The sequence below is a fragment of the Chiloscyllium plagiosum genome, chromosome 14, assembly GCF_004010195.1.
Source record: "Chiloscyllium plagiosum isolate BGI_BamShark_2017 chromosome 14, ASM401019v2, whole genome shotgun sequence".
Classification (NCBI taxonomy): domain Eukaryota; kingdom Metazoa; phylum Chordata; class Chondrichthyes; order Orectolobiformes; family Hemiscylliidae; genus Chiloscyllium; species Chiloscyllium plagiosum.
Genome location: NC_057723.1, coordinates 4,817,459 through 4,840,326, shown reverse-complemented (window position 1 = coordinate 4,840,326; position 22,868 = coordinate 4,817,459). Strand labels below are relative to the sequence as shown.

The 22,868-nt window shown below is 38.9% G+C and overlaps 1 protein-coding gene across 1 annotated transcript in view; it reads left to right on the top strand.

Annotated features, from left to right (window-relative positions):
• Nucleotides 1-21,869, top strand: part of LOC122556970 — a gene marked incomplete at its 5' end in the record, with an annotated part of 66,081 nt that extends 44,212 nt beyond the window's left edge. Inside the window, one exon of the mRNA XM_043704203.1 lies at nucleotides 19,194-21,869. Coding sequence (XP_043560138.1) covers nucleotides 19,194-21,638 — 2,445 coding nt within the window. The remainder of the gene's footprint in view (nucleotides 1-19,193) is intronic.
• Nucleotides 21,870-22,868: the final 999 nt, after the last annotated feature.

Sequence of the window (22,868 nt, the reverse complement as noted above, 5' to 3'; positions counted from 1 at the left end):
TTTCAATCAGGACTTCTGCGTTAATTTTGCTTTACAGTGCTCATGCCAGTCTGTTTTTGCTGTTTATTCACGGGGTGGGTGCATCGCTGGTTTTTCAAAAATTTTTGTCCAATCCCAATTAACCATAGAACCGTAGCGAGGAAACTCTTTTGTGGGTCTGGAATTGCATGCAGGCCAGACCAAGTGAAAATGACAGCTTGCACCCCGAAAGGACTTTCGGAAAACACGCGTTTTCCTCACAACTAGCAACGATTTAATGTCTTAATCACTGCATTCCAGCTTCTGAGTTAATTCAAATTCTAAAATCTGCCATTGCACGTAAAACACAAGTCCCTGGATCATCTCTTGAGTTTCTCCTTTGTTAGTCGAAAGAGAAAACCACGACTCTATTGCAAATTTTGTGACAAATCATACACATAAGTAGTCAAAATATGATCAGCTGTGATTTTATTATATCGTCCAGCAGGATTGATAGGATTCTGTTGCTAATTTTTGCGCTTGTTAGAAAGTTCAAAAATGCTGTAATTAAAATTTATTGGCTGTTAAAGGCTCAAAATTGGGCATCATGATACACAATAAAACAACAAAAGCAGTAATAAATTGCATTTACATGGAAGCCTGAACCATTTCAAGAATCTCAAAGTATTTTACAGAAAGGTTAAACAAAGAAAAAACGGTAGCAGATTGTACTTTTCTTGATTGTAAGCTGTGTGAAAGTGATTGATTCAAGACATTGTGATAAACTGGAAAGCAAATTACAGAGGCTGAGATAATTGGGGAGAACATTCCAGACGCCAGGGCTGAGACAAATGAAAGCACTGGCTTCAAATCTGGAGATATTAACATTGGAAATTCTGAAGTGACCTGAATAATATGAATTAATTAAAATGTTGAAGGAGATTACTGAGGACAAGAGAGACCAGACTATTCAGGTATTCCAAAACAAATTGAGAATATCTAAATTGGAGAGGCAACTAATTAAACCCAGTCTAATCCATCATTAATAAGAGTAGTCAAAAGTTATTTTTTGTTTTAGGGCACAGAAAGATCTGCTTTGAAGACCCTTTCATTTGTAATGTGTAGAATATGGAATGAAGTCTGGAAGTGTGAAATGGATTTGGAAGCATCTCAGAAACAGATGAGCACAGGCAAGTGTGGTTACTCACATGTTTAGGGATGTAGAATGTATATTGGGTTGGCGTTAGCAAAGACATCAACGTGTGATTGAAAGCTCATGTAATGGTCAGCCATGTCACCAAGTGGGAAACAATCTGAGTAGTTATGGTAGTATTTTAAGTCAATGACTTTTGTTTTCCAATATATAATTAGAAGGAGTTTCAGATATCCTCCACTGGACGTTGGATAATTAAAAATTTTATGCAGAAGAAGAATTGTGACCGATGATGATAGTATAAAATTGTTGTGACGGGCAGCATGTATATATATTTACGAATGTACCAAGATGGGGAGATGGGGATATCAAAGTCAGCCAAGCTGGAATAGTTGAAACAGTAGTTTCCGACTAAGATTAAATAGATGAGAAGTGAACCAGAAAAGTAAAGGTCCAACAAAGTGTTGAGCTGTAGAAAGCCAACGGAAGAGGAATGTGTAATCAATTCAGGAATAAAACGCATACTATTGAATGAGTAAATGGACAGACATTTCGCACTTGCTACTGACATACTTGAGATACTCTTGTAATTGACAAGAGCGTGTGATACTGTGACAGGCATGGAAAAGTGTTTGAAGTTTTAACATCATGGGTTCCAGGAAAATTGGAAATGAATTCGGGAGGACACAACACTTTCAGGTATTGCGGGAATTAAAGCTGTTGGTAAATGATAGTAGGGATGGAGACATAGATATGTTGCATGAATTAACAACGATGATTTTCAAAGTGATTTTTTGGGGATTTGTTGATAATGTCAACTTTTAATGATACGGAATGAAAATTGACATTGTTAAAGGATGTCCATTCCATGGCAGTATTGAACATATATAAAAAATTTGATAGGAAGTGAAAATATCCTTTGTAATATTAAAGAACAGAAGTATACACAACACAATGAAATATTTCTTTGTTTCTTGAAGATTCTAAATACATTATGTCCCACGGATATAATTAAAACATATTCGTGGGCGGCACGGTGGCACAGTGGTTAGCATTGCTGCCTCACAGCGCCAGAGACCCGGGTTCAATTTCCGCCTCAGGCGACTGACTGTGTGGAGTTTGCACGTTCTCCCCGTGTCTGCGTGGGTTTCCTCCGGGTGTTCGGGATTCCTCCCACAGTCCAAAGATGTGCTAAATTGCCGGTAGTGTTAGGTAAGGGGTAAATGTAGGGGTATGGGTGGGTTATGCTTCGGCGGGTCGGTGTGGACTTGTTGGTGTGGCCTGTTTCCACACTGTAATGCAGTATATTGGCAAAACATTGAGGACGTTTGGCCTTTCGTGCTTTACTTCTATTCAATATTTCCATTCCTCATTTTATTTGCTCGTTTCGTGTAATAATCTATGGCTACTTTCGTACATGAGAAATCTATCGAACTCAAGCATTGAAGAAATTCAATGACGCGGTATCTTTCTCTATAGCAGATGCTGAACCTGTTGATATATGGTTTGCTGCGTTCTGTCCCCCTCCATTTTTACCTTAACCACTTTCCAATTTAACTGAAACTGAATGTAAACAATTTTGAAAAAAAAACTACGAATGAACGATCTCGGTAGAGAATTCTTTAAGAGACTATTTAATGAGTCGTGCTTTAATAATGTTAAAGATCACGTTCTACTGAAGTAAAATGTCCCTGCTCTTCTTTCTATTTCCTTCACTATTATCAACAATTTCCTTTACAGTGTTCACTACTTTCTTTACTTGCAAGGTAACTCAACCTTATACATGCACCAGAACACCTAAATCCTTCTGTCCATTGAAATTCGATGACTTCTCTGAAATCAAATTGTACACTGATTCTCGACTCTTCCTGCAAATTTGATTTTTTTAACGTTATGACACGTTATACTCATTCTACTAGTTATTTGTATTTTCATTTTATTTATCTGTGTTCCTTTGTAGATTTTGTGCATTATCTTGTCAACAGGCATTCTTACATTTCTCAGTGTCACTGAAAAAATTAGCTACACTCATTCAATTGCCAAAAGCCAAATCTTTGCTATAGATTGTAAGCATTATTTAGAGTTAGAAAATAAAAAAAATAATCCTTTATGCTTATCCTTTGGGCCATGCGTTCAATCTAATTCTTTATCCATTTTACAACTCACGCAACTCTTATGTGGTAAATTGTTTGAACGATTCTGTTGCATCAGTGTTTTCTAATTCATTGTAACCCTTTCAAAATCGAATGAAGTTTTGTGCATTACAAGAATCGTAAAAGGTTTGTACCAAATGTTATTATCATTATTGAATCATGGATTGAGTTTAACCAAGACATAGATTGATACTGGTCCTTCCTTTAAAGTCTCAAAAACGCCATCTGCAAACATTCTCTAACAGCGAATATACATCATATATTGCTCAAAAGGCAAGTGCAAGTGGAACCTAAGGTATTAGTTGAAATGCACTTGTACATTCCAATTTTTGACAGGCAATTTTAACACAAGAATATCACCAGCTTTGTTTTTCTGTTCACTTCAGAAGAGTCAGAGATTTAGTTCAACAGAAGATTTTTTCAGCTCAGTGTAGAAAACGGCAGAACTGAATTCAGAAGCAAAATCCATTTTCCTCTCGTACTTCAGCGCAAAGTGATTTTGGTAGAGACTGGGAGTTATTAGATACAGGAAAGTTAAGGCCCTCATATTACTCAATCCTTCACTTCAGAAGAATCGAAAACGAATCAACAAATGCTGTCCACAGTCCACTTGAAGTAATGCTGCAACTAAAACAATTAAGATATGGTTGAATTTTCCTTGACTTAAATTTCTCTAATTGATGATGTTGGAAATAAGATTGAAATGTTGTATTGATATTTCCATTCATGTCTTTCTAACTGTAATACAAATATATAGATATATTGTTTGTATGCTTTATTACTTGTTTGCAAGAAGATTGTTTTCTCTAGTTAACGAAAATCTTCAGACTCATTTGATCACGTTTTATTGTATTAATTATAAAAGTAAATGATCTATCAAGCGAAGCTTGATTATAGAATATGACAATCCAGCGCCTAAGATCAAAACTCAACCAATACAGGAATACAGGGGGAGCATGGTGACTCAGCAGTAAGCACTGCAGTCTCACAGCACCAATGTGCCAGGTTCGGTTTTAGGCTCGGGTGACTGTCAGTGTGGAGTTCGCACATTCTCCCTGTGTCTGCGTGGGTTTCCACCGGGTGCTCTGGTTTCCTCCCACAGTCCAAAAATGTGCAGGTTAAGTGAATCGGCCATGCTAAATTGCCCGTAGTGTGAGCTGAAGGGATTAATGTAGGGTAATGGGTCTGGGTGGGTTGTGATTTGGCGGGTCGGTGTGGTCATGTTGGGCCGAAGGGCCTGTTTCCACACTGCAAGTAATCTAATGAGTCTTATATTTTACATGGAAAGCTATAATTAAATGTTTCTAAAACTTTGGAAGCAGGCTTGAATAGCTAGAGCAAAGTGATCACAAGTCAGATCAGATGAAATGTGTACAGTATTTCAAATCCAGCCATTAATGGTGATTGGCAATTAAGAAATTAATGGAAGGAATGTGCTTCACAAATATACCCAAATCTGATTTTTGAAACCTCAGCTGCAGCGGAATCACAGAATCCCTACAAGTGTGCAAGCAGACCATTTGGCCCATTGAGACCACACCGACTCTCCAAAGAGCATCCCTCCCAGACCCATTCCCCTACCCAAGCCACAAGTGGGAATGTTAAGTCTGGATATTTACAATCACCTTCAACCAGAAGTGAACGAAGCCATTGAACCATCTTGGCCTCCTGTTAAGTGACTGAGGTCTTTTGTTCCACTGTACTCAATATCATGTTTCTCATTACAGCTATTGTTGCCTGTTATAGAGTCACAGAGTCTTAGATTGATACAGCATGGAAACAGGCCCTTTGGCCCGAGCTAGTCTATGTAGACCATGGACCAGCTCGTTCTATCTGCCCGCATTTACTCCATATCCCTCAAAACCCTTCCCATCCATGTATCAACCGCAGTTTTTTTTTAAACCCGCTATTGTACCTGCCTCGACAACTTTATCTGGCAGCCCATTCCTTACACGCACCACTCTCTACGTTAAAAAGCTGGCCCTCATGCCCTTCTTAAGTCTTTCCCCTTTCACCTTACACATCTCTCAAAGTTTGGCAAATTGCCAAGTTATATTCCATAGGGAGGAGAAAAACAAAATCAATTCAGCAAGCTAATGGCTGTTCAGTCATTTTCGATCACCATTAAACAGATGCATGTTATTCTTAGCAGTTCGATGAAGTATCACTTACAGAGAAACAATTTGCTCAATTCGCATTTGAAGTGACAGAGACACTGAACTGATTTCCTGCTTCCTGAAAGAAAATATAAAATCAGGAAAGATTCATAAGAGTTCCCTTGACTAAAGGTATTATATTTACTTTATTTCAAGGAACGATTGAGAATTAAAGAGGAAAGGAATCCGGGAAAACTCTCCATTGTTAGACCACAGCTGAGGGATAGTGTACATTTGTGGGCACTACATTATTGAAAATATGTGAATGCATTGTCGAGTGTGCAGAACTACAGAATGGTTCAAGGAATGAAGAACTTCAGTTACAATGATAGATTGAAGAACTTGGGACTGTTCTGAGCTGAAACCTTACAGAGATTTGGTCATGATTTTACAAATCATGAACATGCTGAATAGAGTTGACAGGGAGAAGGTGTTCCTGCGCTTAAAAGAAACAAGAAAGAGAGGGCAAACATTTAAAGTGATTTTCACTTCATGTGTAGATCGAGTGACATGCACAATCTGGAAATGTGGCAAAAGCAACTTCATTTGAGACATTGACGAACCCATTTGAATTATTTGAACATACTTAATGTGCAATGATGTGGGTGGTGGTGGTGGAAATAGGAAATTGCCACTAAGCAATGATATCCATTTAAAGAGTCATGCATAGGAAAGTTTCATGACAATAATTTCGGACTTAAATTTGAGATTTAAGTGTACTCGCACCAATGTTTCCAAGCATTATCAAAGTTTGATGATTTGGATGTCGAAGTATTTTTCATTTCGTTTGAAATGAAATTGTTGGTGACAGTGTGGGTACTGGCGATTCAAACGAAGGGTGGTAAGGTAGGGCTAGTGAGACAATTGTATTACTCTCAGAGGAGGTACATGAGGAGCATGATGACTTGAAAAGAAAGTTCTTAACTGGATATGAACTAGTGCCAGAAGACAACAGACATTTTTTATGAAACTAAGGATGGAACATGGTCAAGCGTATATTGAGTTTGAAATGATTAAACAAAGTTACGTTGATTGGTGGATATAGGCATTCAAATAAATCAGAAACATACATTTGAAGAGACTGTCAGTTTGAAGGAGTTCTACAATTCACTTCCCGAATGAGTGAGAACTGGTGGAACAGCAGATGGTTAAGACTGCAAAATTAGCGGTTGAAATAGCAGGTGCTTAAAAGTCGGTACATAAATCAAAGATTGCCTTCCGACATCAACTTCAATCAATGAGGATTTGAATTTGGGAAATAAAAAATCCTCAGGTGGTAAAGGAAAGGGATCTCTCATTGAAGATAGTAAAGATAGTTTACCTCGGGGTTTTAAGGAAAGCCATGAGGGTGGAAGAGGCGTAAAAATAAAACTTAGGTGCTTTTAATATAATAATGTAGGATCCATGACGTTGGGGCTTTGGTGCTTTATGAAAAACAATGGAAAGACTGATGTGATATTTCAGCTTAAACTGGTAGGTTTATTGAAGTAGTAAAGGACATCTCAGTGAAAACTAAAGAACTGCAACAAAATGTACAGTCTAGTCAGCGGTTGGTTAATAAGAAAGTATCAGATCTTTTTAAAAAATACCTTTCTGTGTAAGATTTATTCATGTGTACCGGGGAGAAAAGGTAAATAAATAAAAAAGGCGATAAAGGAGCAAGTTAATTATTGATGGTGAGGGATAAAGCGGTGTGCACTTTGGAAGGAGTATTGCCAGAAAGGGTGCTAATATATCGGTTTTATGGGTGAAATGTGTGGTGTTCCATTGTATAAGGTGAGGTTGGAGAGTCCAATGAAAAGTGGTGAAGTTATGGTCGGTGTAACAGAGAAACTCTCTGTTCTGGAAATACAGCTTATCCTCGTTAATGATAAAGCTGGATCATAGATGGGAGTGATGCCTTCTGTCGTTGAAAAGCAAATGGAAAACCAGGCAACAGAGGTGTCACAGGATGCGTAGTCTGGGATTGTTACTGATTGTGTGGTGACAATGTGGCAAATTCACAGGTTCAAACACAAGGTAAAATCAAAGAAGAAAGATAAAGAAATTGACACTAATTTGTCTGAGACCATATTTGATCATATGGTTGGAAAAAATAAGAACAAACCAAGAAGAAAACTGCTTGCGATGCCCTTTTTTTCAAAAACTAAAATCATAGAGGCAGCGTGAACACACGGAGACAAGATCGCACAAAGCCAAGGCTTTCATTTAGTTTGTTGCTGAGGGGGTTTGGAAGCTGGTTGTGGAAACTGCTACACTTCTCTCTTTCTGCTACTTGCGGTTCTCTCTCTGCTTCCTGAATCAGATGTGAAACAATCTGTTTTAGTAACTTTGCTTTGCGAAGGGTGTGTTTATGGGATGTGATCATATTGGAACAGTTACTGATTAATTGTTAAATAATCAGTTTTTCTGTTAAATTTTCCAGTTCAGTCACAGTTAGCCAGATTCTTTCTTTTTTGTATATTAACTAGACACAAAAATAAAGTATGTTTTACATCCAGTCGAGTAGTGTGACCAATCAAATTCCATCTGGAACATAGCACTTTACACTTGCTTTTAAATTGGATAAAGTTTACACTCGAGGCAAACTCCTTGATATACCTGATGGGCGTTTGGTCTGGTTCATTCAATTATGGAATTCACGTTCCAACAGAACATGATTTGAATAGGGATCTTTCTGGATTATGTAATGTTAATACTAATATGGTATACAACCAAGACTTTTCTCGTCACCTTTAGCATTTTATTGCAAATTGCAAGCAGTAATTCAATATTCACTACTTGCATCAGAAAATTTTATTTGCTGCCAGTGTGAGATCCTGGCATACACGCGGGGCTGGGCATTATAGTCAAATTACACCACAAGGGCATGGCTGCTCGGAGACTCTGGAAAATAAATATTGATGTCTTAAAACTAGTTCACATTACAGAAGAGGAGGTGCTCAACGTCTTAAAAAGCATAACAATGGATAAATCTCTGGGATCTGATCAACTGTACCCTAGGCCATTGTTGGAAGTTAGGAAGAAATTACGGCACCCATCACAGAGATATTTGTATCATCTATACCCATGGGAGAGGTGCCGAAGCACTGGAGAGTAAGTAATGTTATGCCTTTATTTAAGGAAGGCTATAAGAAGAAGCCTGGGAATTACAGAAGAATGAATCTGACATCAGTTGCAGGGAAGTTGTTGGAGGGGATTCTGAGAGATAGGATTCATATGCATTTGGAGAGGCAAAGTCTGATCAGGGATAGTCAGCACGGCTTTGTGGATGGGAAATCGTGTCTCACAACCTTGATTGACTTAGCTTTGTGGATGGGAAATCGTGTCTCACAAATCTGATTGACTTATTTTAAGATGTAACTAAAAAGATTGATGAAGCCAGAGTGGTAGACATTACTCACATGGAATTCAATAAAACACGATAGACTGCTTAGTAAAATTATCTCACATGAATTTCCGGGACAGTTTGTCACTTAGGTACAAAATTAACTTGGTGGTGAAGACAGAATTTGCTGGTTGATGATTTTATTTCTGACTGGAAGCCTGTGACCATTGATGTTCTGCAGGGATTCGTGCTGGATCCACTGTTGCTTGTCAGTTATGCAAAGGACTTGAATGAGGATTCAAGAGGCACAGTTAGTAAGTTTGCAGATGACACCAAAGTTGGTAATATAGTCGACAGTGAAGAATGTTATCCAAGATGAGAGAAGGATCGTGTTCAATTGAGCCAATGGGTTGAGGAGTGGTAGGTGAAGTTTAATTTGGACAAATGTGAGGTATGTCCCGTTTTAGTAAAATGAAGGACAGAGCGTATACGCTAATTGCAGGGCCCTGGGTATTGTTGTCGAACAGAGAAACCTCGGAATTCAGGCAGATAGTTTTTTGAAAGTTATGTCACAATTGGACGCGATGGTTAACAAGGCTTTTAATATACTTTCATTGCAAAGGCAATTGAGTACAGCAGTTGGGATGTCATGTTGAGGTTGTACAAGACTGCTTTTGTAGTACTATGCACAGTTTGGTAGCCCTGCTATCGGATCAATGCTATTAAATTGAAACGGGTTCAGAAAAGATGAACCAGATTTACCAGGACTGGAGGCTTCATGCCATAAGGAGAAGTTGGATTAGCTGGTACCTTTTTTCAATGGATGCATGAGATTGTGGAGTGACAATACAGTCGTTCATAAAATCATGAGGGACATAGATAAGGTTAACAGCAAACATCTTTTTACTAAGGTGGGGAGGTCAAAATTAGGGGGAATATTTTAGTGTGATAAGCAAAAGATTTAAAAACGACCTGAGGGGCATGTTATCGCACACAAGGTGGTTTGCATGTAGACTGAATTGGCAAAGAAAATCATCAATGCAGGTACACCTACAACACTTAAATGAAATTTGGACAAATGCATGAATAGCATAAACTTTGAGGGATATGGACCAAACTCCAGCAAGTAGGACTAGTTTAATTTGAGAAACTTAGTGGGGATGGGCAAATTGGATCGAAGGGTCTCTTCCTGTGCAGTATGACTCTCTGACTCAATGACTCTATAACATGACAATTTCGTGCAAGGAGCATGGGTAACTTCAAATTGCAACAAATAACGTGCACAGAATTTGTGCCATCTATTTGTTTTCAAAGAGATGAAAACCAGCAGTACGATGAATTTTTCAGCATGCAGCTCCATGAATATTATTAGACACTCTTTTCTTGTGAATGCAATTTCCTGAGTTCTTCTCCATTATTGTATTTTCAGCGATGTCGAATTCTCTCTGCATTGGTATGGTGTCATTGTAACTGTACAGTAATGCAAAATACGTATTCATTTCATCTATGTTTGCCTTTGTTATTATCTACACTCGTGTTTATACAGTGTCCGTCGTCCTACTTGTCCTATCTTTGTCTAATGGTAACCTGAAAGTGCTGGAGAAATTCAGCAGGTGAGAACGAATCATAGTGAATACTTCAAGCCCAGTGCCAATTTCATACGTTGAGTATGTGTAGTAAATTGTATTGAATAGCTTTCTTTCAATTTTGTGTGCTTGTAAGACTTGCATTTACATTTATGATTAGAGATGTTTGTTACATTCAAATAGACGGTATTTATTATACTACAATTACTTTTGTAACTTCTCGAATTATCTGCTCATTTACTTTGAGATTTATTCTCCCCATCCTTTTTAACACAGAAGATTATTTCAGTTTTCTACATTATATTTTATCACTTGTCCTCTCACTTGTTTAATCTCGTACATTGCCCAAATTTGACATAATTCAAAACATTTACTGATTCTTTTCAATAACTGCAGAAAGAAAATTACACTACTTGTAGTGCTTTCCACAAACGCTATGAATTATATTCGCTGATGATTTATTTGGGGGGCAAATTTCATTTGCGTGCCATTTAAGCAATAATTTAAAACATTGTTCTCTCTTACAATAACCACACAACTACTTTACCGCAGCTCTTCAACTTCTGAGAAGATTGGAGACCCTCTGCTAACTCTCTTGTTGAAATGAAAATTCTAGTATTTCGCATGATCAAAATGTTAGCAACAGACTACAGGTAAATCACTTCAAAGTGATACCTCCATCCTGGACCATCATCATTTTCGGAAACATATGAAAATTACTGGCAACTTTAGATGATAACATTAATTGTGCTGGTTTTCGCGTTGAACATGAGCATGATTGATATTTTCTCTCAAATGCATTTTTGTTCCCATTCTGCATGCGACTTGATTCTACAAGAGACCAAAACGTTTCTTCAGTCATTTCTTGAGCCATCTCAACCATGAAACTTCCGTAAGCTCCGCTGTGGCAACGGCTTTCGGAACGTATACATACCTAACACTAGCACCAGAGACCCGGGTTTAATTCCCGCCTCAGGCGACTGACTGTGTGGAGTTTGTACATTTTCCCCGTGGGTGTGCTCCGGTTTCCTCCCACATTCCAAAGATGTGCAGGTCAGGTGAATTGGCCAAGCTAAATTGCCCGTAGTGTTAGGTGAAGGGGTAAATGTGTGGGTGGTGGTCAGGGTCGGTGTGGACTTGTTGGGCTGAAGGGCCTGTTTCCACACTGTAAATAATCTAATCTAATTATGATTGGCTGTTTGCAGTTGGATAAGAGTGAGTGAATCTGCCCTGCTTCAACACGTTGATTGGTGATATTGTCGTCTATTTGTTTAACACATCTAGAGTTAATCATCAAAACACATTCGTCGCACTGTGTTTTCCCTCATGAATATTTCAGTAATCTGATGCCTAAGTCTGAGCCTGCGTTCACAATGGGTGAAATTGATCAATTTCTCCGACTATTCCAAATATATTTTGGGAATCGCAGACAGAACTTGCCATCTCGGCATGCAACGTATTAATTGCAATAATACAGTATACAGTATGCATTAAAATCCGTCGATGATTCGCCATTTTTCATCTTCTAATTTTCTTCTAGCTCCACGGAGACATCTTGCCTTTTCCATTTGTAATCTGATGGGTATCTGGTATTTTAATAACTCATTCATGAGGAATATTCATAAAGCTTAAAAAAACGTAAACTTCAGAACGCCACACGAAGGGCCATCTACTTAACATTCACACTTTTCTCATTTATGGTGCTCTTTAAAATATACCCCTGTTAACATGCCTTTTTGTTGTTTACGCCACTCTAATATCTATTCATAGACCAATAACAAACATTGCGTGATGACACTCCCAAATACAATCCGTGAAAGCCATTTAAGGAACGTTGTATATCTGTAAGCTCTTGGTGTTACTACTTCATATTAATGCCAGAAGAGATCTCCAACAGTCATCAGTTTGCATGGACGATTGCAAATCAAACAAAAGCAATTCTCATCTTCACTTCGATATTCAATAGACACTCTAACATTGTGCAAACATACAAAAACAAATTCTCATCGGATTAAAAACAGTTAGACTTCCCAACGAAACATTAAGTGAAGTTTCAACCACAATGGATTGGAAAGAAAGTGCATTTCTCCAGCGCCATCCAACCATTCTAATTGTTTCACTCATCGTAAAGACTTGACTCATCACAGTCAACCCGCCAAATACTAACCTTTTTCTACCGTAGTATAAATTCTATGAGTTCAAATTTGGCATTCATGCATTTGTGCTGGTGAATGAAAGATTCAAATCTTCAGTAACCCGACTCTCTTTTCAACAATTTTCAAGTAATGCAGTGTTAAGTGAGCTTGCAATATATTTTCAACTTAAAAAAAAAGTTTTGACTTCATTGATTGGAAAATTATGTTTACCATTCTGTTTTGTTCTTTTGCTTGTTTGTCTTTTGCCTTAAAAATTGTCTTATAACATGGGCGTCACTGACTTGCCTTGATTTATTGCCCAGTCTAGTTGCACTGGAAAGGTGGTAGGAAGCTGTCTTTGTGAACCACTGCAGTCCATGTGCTGTAGGTAGACCTACAATTCTGGAGGGAGGGAATTGCAGGATTTTGACTAAGTGAAAGTGAAGGTAAAGCGATATGTTTCCAAGGCAGTTTTGTGGTTGGCTTGGAGGACAGCTTGCAGGTGATGGTGTTTCCATCTTTCCGCTACCTTTGACCATCACGGTGGAAATGTTCGCATGTTTCCAAGATGCTGTGTAAGGATCTTCATCACATTTCCACAGTGCATGTTGTAGGTAGCATACACACCTGCTATTGATCAAAGTGAATGCAGTTTTAATAAAGCAGGTTGCTTTGTCTTGAATGTTGACAAGCTTATTGAGTATTGATGGAGATCATTGTCCAGCCAATTGGGGAGTCATCTATCACAGCCCTGATTTGTACCTTGTTGATGGTGGAAAGTAATTGGGGAATTCAGGAGATGAGTTACTCGCTATCATATTTCCAGTTTCTGAATCACTGCTGTAGCCACTGTAGTTATATGGCGAGTACAGTTGAGTTGCTTGTCACTGGTAAACACCAGCATGCCAATAGTGGGGAATTCAGGGATGGTAAAGGTATTTCATATAAATGGCGGTGTTTAGAGGTTCTCTTCCCTGAGAATATGAACAGCCTTTGATGGATGTTTTGTAGAAAATTGTGAACCTCCGTAAAGGAGACTACAGAACTGTCCACAGCCTTTGTAGGTATAATAGTTCAGTTCACACCATTACTTTACTGGTTGATGGCTGGAACCCTTGCATGCCATACATGTTACTTGCCACTCTTCAGTCCAAGACTTGATATGGTCCACATCATGTTCCATTTGAACACGGGCCGCATCATATCTGAGGGTTGAAAATGGTGCTGAACATTTTTTACTTCTGACGTTATTATTGAAGGAAGTGTATTGATGAAGCAGCTGATGATGACTGCTCTTAGGATATTCCCCTGAGTAACTCTCAGAAAGATGTCCTGGTGCTGAGATGGCTTCCGTCCAACAATTACACCAATTATGTGTTGCTCCAGTTATGACTCAAACCAGTGGAGATTTCTGTCTATGATTCCCACTGATTCCAGTTTTGCTGTGGTTCCTTAATGCCAAAGCAAATCCCAAAACAAGAAAGCAATTGCATGCAGTTCCTTCTTTTTCATTTTGATATAACACTGACTCTAAATTGCTTGTCTGATTGATTGTATATGTGCATTTTTATATTATGACCGTAGTTTAAAAATTCTGGAAGGGAATATTTTAAATTTGTTATTTTAAAACATGAAACACAAGCGTTTCAATGCCTATGTTTCAATTGCATGATTAAATGCCATCCATGTAAATGTGTTCCAAAATGTCAGCTGATAATTTGGCAATGCATTATCTCTCCGAAAATTCAAAAGGAAACATTTCAATTGCAAAGCAGGATTTCATGAAATGTTCTGAAAGTTGTAATACTTTCAGGAAACTGCAGTCTGTATTATATATGGTGACATTGTATACAAGTTGGCAACAAAGGAGTAGATATGATTTGTAATCATGCATTTTCATATGATGCATAACTTTCTGGTAATCTTTGCTCGTGTATTTTCCACTAATTCACAGATGTGTATTGTCCATGAATTCTTTTCTTAAACGAAAGATTGATTTGAACTGTTGGTTTCATCGTTCTGGATTCTCCACAGGTAAAACAAAAAAAGAGAAAATGCCACTTTATTTGTGAAAATGTTCATGACTCTTCTCAAAACACTCAGTCAAAGGAAGTCAAGGAAACAAATGATGGTGGATACTTCGTCTCTCCAAGTTTGAAGAGCTTTTTTTCTGATTGGTTCCAGCCATCAATAAGTAAAGCAATGGTGGGAACTGAATTATTATACACACAACGCCTGTTTATAGCTTTGTCGCCTTCATTGTGGAAGTTCACAATTTTATACGTTATATCCATCAGAGGCTGTCCATTAAGCCAGATGGCCTGGCCACTTATGAACACAGTGCAAAGGAGTGAGATTTAAGAAAGGGATAAGAAGCAATTATTTTTATACTAAAGGCGGTTCATGTGTTGAATGAATGACCTGAGGAACTGGTGTATGTGGGTACAATTATATTTAGAAGACATTTAGATGGATACATGAATAGCAAAGGTTTGGTGTGATATGGTGCAGGACCAGGCCGATGGGAACGCTTTGCTTTTCTAATGGTCGACAAAAGGGGGAATATCCCTTTTGTTGACCATTAGAAACGTCATCATCAAAGTCCTCCTCAACCATATACTTTCTGTGCCGGAGGAACCTCTCCCGGAATTGCAATGTGGCTCTCGACCACGGAGGGACACAAGGGACATGATGTTCTCCCCACAATAGAGGCAGAAAAAATCCAGATAAAAGAAACTACCCGTGCATGAGGTCTTCTTCGACCTTATGAAGACACTTGCACTGTCAATTAGGAAGACTTATGGAGCATACTTCTCCAGTTTGGTTGCACTATGATGTTTGTCACCATCCCTCACTTGCTACACAACGACATGAAAATCATGGTAACCACAAAGAGCTGTACCACTTACCCATTCCACATTCAGACCAGTGTCAAGTAGGCTGTGTCATTGCCCCAACATTCTTCTCGATCAGCATCACTTCAATGCTTTACCTCACCACCGACAAACTCCACAATGGAATGGAGCTAACTTATGGAACATATGGGAAGTTATCCAACTTCCAACGCTTTCAAGTCAAAGCCAAATTCACCCTAACCAATACCATCGAGCTCCAGTATGCAAGTGATGCTTGGATATATGCAATTTCAGAGGATGCAACCAAACAATCATCAGCACCTTTATGAGACCATGGGTCTTACTGTGAACATCCACAGGATAAAGTATCTCCAGAAACCGAACCTGGCATTGTGGAGAGAACCCCCGATCATCAGCATCCACAGGAAGGCCTTAGAGAATGTTTACCACTTCCCGTACCGAGGCAGTGTCCTATCAGCCATTCAGCTATTGATGAACTGATCCAGCAACGCCTACGGTGTGCTAGTGCAGCTTTTGGCTGCCTGAGGGAAAGGGAGTTCAAGGCCAACAACATCAAATCCGACACCAAGATCATGGTTTACAGAGCTGTGGAAGTTCCCGCCCTCCTATGCTTACAGCAGTTACCTGGAAGTGCTGGAGCAGTGCCACCAATGCAGTCTCAGCAAAATCCTGGGAATCTGCTAGGGAGAAATGTGCACAAGCACCAGCATCCTCGACAAGGCCAATGTCCTCAGCATTAAAGCAAAGCTACCCTTGATCAGCTTTCATGGCTGGACACGTCATCTGCATGACGGACAAGAGACTCCTCATGCAGGTGGTCTACTGCCAGCTTCGACACGGTAGATGTTCCATAGGAGGACAGAGGAAGTGTTTCAGTGATACTCTCAAGGTGAAGTGTGGCAATCTCACAAATGCCTGGAAATCACTGGCCCAAGATCGCCCAAAGGAGAGGAGGAGTATTTGGGAAGGTGTTGCAAACCTCAAGACTTGCTGTTGATGGAAGTGGATGCCATGTGGGAACAACAAAAGGAGCATACTGCTGCATGAAGGTCACACTCATTCCCGCAACCATCTGCCTCAAGTACATCTCTTCATCCAACAGCAGACTCCCATTGAGACTGGAAGAGTGGGATCCTTGTCTGCATCAATGAAAACGAATAGGAATTTACTTTAAAATCAAAGTTAAGATTGGTGAGACGTCATTACAATAAATATATATGAAGATGCATTTTCAGTTGGACAGTTGAAGGCTAAGGGTGGTGATGTGGGTGGGGTGGTTGGGGGTAGACTCAATGTGAAAACATCCACCCAAAAATACTCAATAAGGTAAAAATGAGAGCTTACGATCTTGTAAGACCAAGCATAGTGTATGTTTGTAACTACATGCAACATTTAGAGCCAATAATTATCCAAAGTCCTCAGAGGATATTTGGATAGTTTCAATGTAGAATCAGTAAAAGACAAAGAGAAATATTGGGAAAAAAGGAATTTGGAAAGCTGCTAGTCCAATTGGGAAATAAAGTGAGAAGGAATAGGCTCCACAAACTGTGAAGGGAGTAACTGGTTGTTACTCCGATTCATGAGTGCATATACAATGACGTGACACATGAAACAGTTCCAGACCTACTACACGTTGTTCTGAAGAGGAGTGATATACATGTGCTGTTGTGAAATTAGAAACCCTGCTGTGCTGAGAGTTGTCTCCAACCGAGACATAAAATCACCCAATACTGGCATGCATGTTCAATAAAGATAAGCGCTGAGTGATCATAAACAGTGTGTCCAGATGCGGACCTATTGCTTCACAATTAGTATCAGGACAATGAATGACTGATTGGGTGTGATATTTATCTGGAATGTTTCTAACATTCTGAAACCAAGATAAAGGGTTTTTTTTTTGTCCACCCTTCTGATATTGGAATAATCAGAAACCATCCGAGTAAGCATACTGTTTTATGCCATCTCTGAATTTGGCCACTGACTCCTCCCATTATCCTTGTACCTCAAAGAAATCCTCTATTTACCAAACATAACACGATCACATCTAGTTCACATCCAGGTCAAAAAATTGAAAGGCTAGGAGAGAACAAGTGGTATGACTTTGGAAACAATGTCAGCCGGACCCCTTGATGGAAATGTCGACTTACGTTAAGTAGTCACATAATGGTTGACATCAACCAGTCTGATACTTTTGGTATGTTTTCTATGTCAGATAATCAAAGTATTAGGAAATGAAAATTATACTTAAAACTGGATAGATAAGTAATATTAGCTGTGAATGTCGAAAAGCGTTTTCGCTTCTCAAAGAGGACAGTGTTGGAAATTAGTGACCCTTCAAAACGGACTTTTCCTTTTGCTTGCTGTGTGGCATAAGATTTAATTTACCAGCTAATTTACCTGAAACTAACTTTGTATATCGCGAGCACAAAAAAAAAGGAAAAAGCGAAAGAATCATGTGAATTACTGTTGAACTAGCACCAATTCCTGATCTGCCACTATAGGTATCCTATTATCAATGTATCATTTTGAGAAAATACTCATTTACTGTTTTAGTGGGGCAGGCAAGTGACACTGGTCATCTGAGCATAATTACTAGTTATCAATGTCATTATCTCAAAGTTTTCATACTGGTGAGTGACACGGCATAGATTTCCAGCTTACAAATTAACCATATTAAGAGTTCTAGGAGGAAACTGATTGCAAGAGGGAGAGGTTACAAGGAAGAGAGACATCACCTTCTTTCGAGCAGTTCAAAGGTCCGAGAGAAGAATAAAGAACATCCCCATCACAGAATCATCAAAGACTGCAAAATACCAGGGATGAACAACCCAACACTCTAAAGCCGAAGCACATAATCTCCATTCTATAGAACAGTTTCTGAGTATTTAAAATGTTCTCCTCTATCAAGAGTTGTACATTTCTTTTCCTTAAATTCAAATTATGTATCATATATAAACTGTTGCTTCAGTATTGACATAATTAACCATCTGAAAGTTGCATGCTACAGGCAGACTGGATACATTAGACGTTTGCCCCAACAAGCACCATATGGGCACTATCTTCATAAATTTCATAGTTGAGATTTGCTATGAAACCTAGTAATATCAACGTACTCTGTAAGAATGTCATGTATTTTCTTGTCAACCTTCACCATGTAAGTTTGATTCTAAACGTGGAAAAACAGTTCAACGAATTAACAATGCAAACGAAAAACAGATTTTCCTCATATCCAAAAAAACATATAGGATTGCACAATAATTAAAATCAGCAGAAACATGCTTTCAGAAACGGTACTTCATCATCAAGAATTCATTTTGTCAACACACCTCACATGGTTGAAAGAGGTTGATGTAATTCGAAAAGCCTGAGTGAAAGTATTTTTATAAGATTGACGTCTCTTAAATCTTTTCGACTTGATTAAATACAGTTTATTTCTAAGTTACGCTGTCATTGGTTATGAATGGTCAATTGCAAACGATTCACCTTCACTAACAAAAACCGTACACAATATTAACCAGCGCAACGGAAGATTTTAATTGCGCACCATTAAATATAGAATTGATTGGTATTATAACTCATTGTGAGCAGTTCTGCTTTAAGAAATGATTAGTGCAATAATGGGTAAGGACTCTTTGTGTCGCTGTCTACCAATAAGAAAACCAAACCCTGTAAGAGATCTACCTCCTCCCTCTTTCCTATGATATGAAACACAGCGGAGAAGCAAAGAGGAGGCTAACGTCGCCCGCATCTAAACCATTTTGCACTGAAAGATCGGTCAGTTCGAGATTTCACGCCTACCATTTTAATGTCGTCATTTTCCTTCATCAGAAATGTGTTTCATTTCATAGAGAGCCAGACAAGGAAACGATATTAGGCGGCATTTTGGGCAGACTTACAATTGGATCGAAGACGGAACAATGGCGAGAAGGCTCAGCCGGCTGCTCTTTTTTGTGTTACTGACTTGCGTCTCGGATCTAATTTTCGCTCAAATACAATACGTGATCCCCGAAGAAATGGAGCGCGGTGCTGTTGTTGGGAATATCGCGGAAGATTTAGGCCTAAGCATTGGAGAGATGTCATTTCGCAAATTTCGGCTCGTCACTGACGACAGAATGCAGTTGCTGAAGGTGAATATGGGGAGTGGTATTTTAATTGTGAACGAGAGAATCGACAGGGAAATGCTGTGTGGGCAAAGTGCAACTTGCTCTATTTCCCAGGATTTAGCGGTAGACAATCCATTAGAAATGTATCTTGTCGATGTGGAAATATTGGATGTAAATGATAACTCGCCTATATTTCCCAAAATGAGATATGCTTTTCAAGTATCTGAGTTAACTGCAGCAGGAGCACTTTTTCCACTCGAGAGTGCGCACGATGCAGATGTGGGTACAAATGCAGTGAGTAGTTATGAAATCAGCACAAACAAACATTTTGGAATGAACACTCGGACCAGAAGTGATGGGAGTAAAATTGCAGAGCTGATGTTAGAAAACCCCTTAGACCGGGAGCAACACTCGAGTTTTCATCTGACACTGACGGCCATTGATGGTGGAATTCCTCGAAGATCTGGTACTACAGAAATAGTCATCACTGTACTGGATGGAAATGATAATGCCCCAGTATTTGATCATCAGATATACAACATTAACGCATTGGAGAACATACCTATAGGTACCGTGATCACAACATTACATGCTGTTGATTTGGACCAGGGAACAAATGGCGAGGTAAGGTACTATTTAACTAACTACGTTTCTCACAGGGTGAGGGAATTGTTCAATTTGAACCCAGAAACTGGACAGATCAATGTTCAAGGTTCACTGGACTATGAAGAAAAGAAAGCTTACCAACTTGATGTAGAAGCTGTGGACAATGGTACGCCCGCATTAGTTGGACGCGCGGAGATTCTTGTTGAATTGGTTGACGTTAATGATAACGCCCCGGATTTAAAAGTAAACTCTCTATCCATTGAGGTAAGCGAAGGTGCTGCAGGAGGGACTGTGATCGCCATTATAAGTGCAACGGATCGTGATTCCGGCGAAAATGGGCACGTGCAGTGTCATTTGCCACCAAATATCCCGTTCAAACTTCAAAAATCTTTGAACAGGCAATACAATTTAATAGTGAGTGACACATTGAATCGCGAAACCACTCCTTTCTACAACATTTCCATATCAGCCTGGGATGCAGGGTCACCCCCTCTTTCAACAAATAAAACTATCCACGTTTCGGTTTCTGATATAAATGATAATGCACCACAGTTTACTCAGTTGTTATATAATGTGTTCCTGATGGAAAACAATGTTCCTGGTGCATCAGTATTTGCAGTTACCGCTTTAGATGCTGATTTGGGCAAGAATAGCGAGATATCGTATTTCCTATTGGACAGTTTTTTAACTGAAACTTCCTCGTCTGGCCAATTTATTGTTAATTCAGAAAGTGGGCGCATTTATGCACTGCGCTCTTTTGACTACGAAATACAGAAGAATTTTCAGATCAAAGTTCAGGCTCGAGATAGTGGAACCCCCTCACTGAACAGCACTGCTGTCGTGAATGTTATTATTCTGGACCAAAATGACAATGCCCCAGTCATTGTATCACCCTCAAACATGGCGATTGTGTTTGTGCCAAAATCTGCACATCCCGGATACTTGGTGACCAAAGTAATTGCTACTGACGCAGATTCTGGACAGAATGCAAGACTGTCTTTTCAGCTCCTAGAAGCTACCGATCAGAGCATTTTTAGCGTGGAATTTACCTCTGGAGAAATCACAACAACACGAAATTTTAGGGAGCAAGTTGCTGTTAGACAGGCGATTGCAGTTTTGGTCAGGGACAATGGACAGCCAAGTCTCTCCAGTACAGTCTCAATTCTCTGTACAGTTCAACATAACGCTACTGAAAATACCTTTGATCGAAAATACAAACCTCGAAATCCTGAATTATTTTCAGATTTAAATTTTTTATTGATCATAATTTTCGGATCAACTTCCTGCATATTTCTATTTATAATATGTTTTCTGGTCGTTGTGAAATACAAACAAGATAGGAATATTTATTGTTACACGTCTAGAATATGTTGCCATGGACAGAGGAAGTCAACCAATGCTTCTCATTTTAGAGACGTCGCAGAATCAAATCTAGATTCTGTTCAAACTCTGCCTGTTCGGGACTCATATAATTACACCGTTTGTCTCTCACCTGAATCCTCTAAAAGTGATTTTTTGTTTTTAAAACCGTCTCACCCAACGTTGCCTCTGGATGGTACTAATATTCATGACACAGAGAGATAATGTAATACGTGAATGCGCAATCAATTTGCAATTTATACGTCTATGTATAGCACGCATCCCACAAAAAATATCAAACCCGAGGCATATGTTTCTTTTTGGAATGCATATTCTCCCTTTGGAGTAGAGACAGACCCAGAATTTGGAGATGCAGTATCTAAAATGCTGTTTTGTGATTGCTGTTAACATTACAATAGATGCTGAGTCTTTTAGAGTGTTAATTTGTTCAGTTGTAAATACAGAGCCCTTTGATACCAAATGCATTGCTCAAGCGCAGCTCTTCTATTGAATAGATGAGTTTTTGCAGTTTAATTACTGCTTGCCACGCAATGAATCACATAAATTGAACAAATATCATCGGTTTAGAAATATTCCTCAATGTTTTAAATTATTCAAATTGGTTCCTATGTTCATTAGATATAATTGCAGAATTAGGCCGTTTTGCCCATCGAGTCTGCTCCGCCTTTCGATCAAAACTGATGTGCTCCTCACCACCAGCTTCCTGTTTTCTCTCCATATCCCTCCATTACCTGTCTAACGCTTCCTGAAATTTGCACACTGTCTCAGCATCCACCACACTTCAGCGTAGCGATTCGGGACAGCGAATTCCACAGACTTACATGCCTTTGGGAGCAGTCATTGCTCTTTGATTCTGTTTTAAATTTACTACCCCGTATTCTAAGGCTACGACTCTCATCCTAGAATGTCCCATAAGAGGAAGCATCTGCTTCACATCTATTTTATCCACATATTTTATCATCTTGAATACCTCAACTTGATTGCTCCTCATTCTACTAAATTCCAGAAAGTACAGGACGAAACTGTTCAATCTCTCCTCATATGACAAACCCCTCATCTCTGGGATCAATCTAGTGAACCTACTCTCAGCTGCCTCTAATGCCACTGCATCTTTCCTCAAATGAAGCTACCAAAACTGTGCATAATATTCCCGGTGCGGTTTCACCAATACCTTGTATCGTTGCAACAATACTTCTTTACATTTATATTCTATTCTCTCAGATATAAAAGCCAAACTTCCATTTGCTGTACTTGTCTCTTAGTTTTCTGGGACTCACGAATAAGATACTTTGAGATAATTAACATATAGGTAATTCATTAACGAGATACAATGAGACAGTTAAACATAGGTGGTTAAGTAAAATTCTTGTTAAGTTTGTAGAATATTCATAAACGGAGAAGAAGTAAGCTATTAAAATCATTATGTCTGACTTG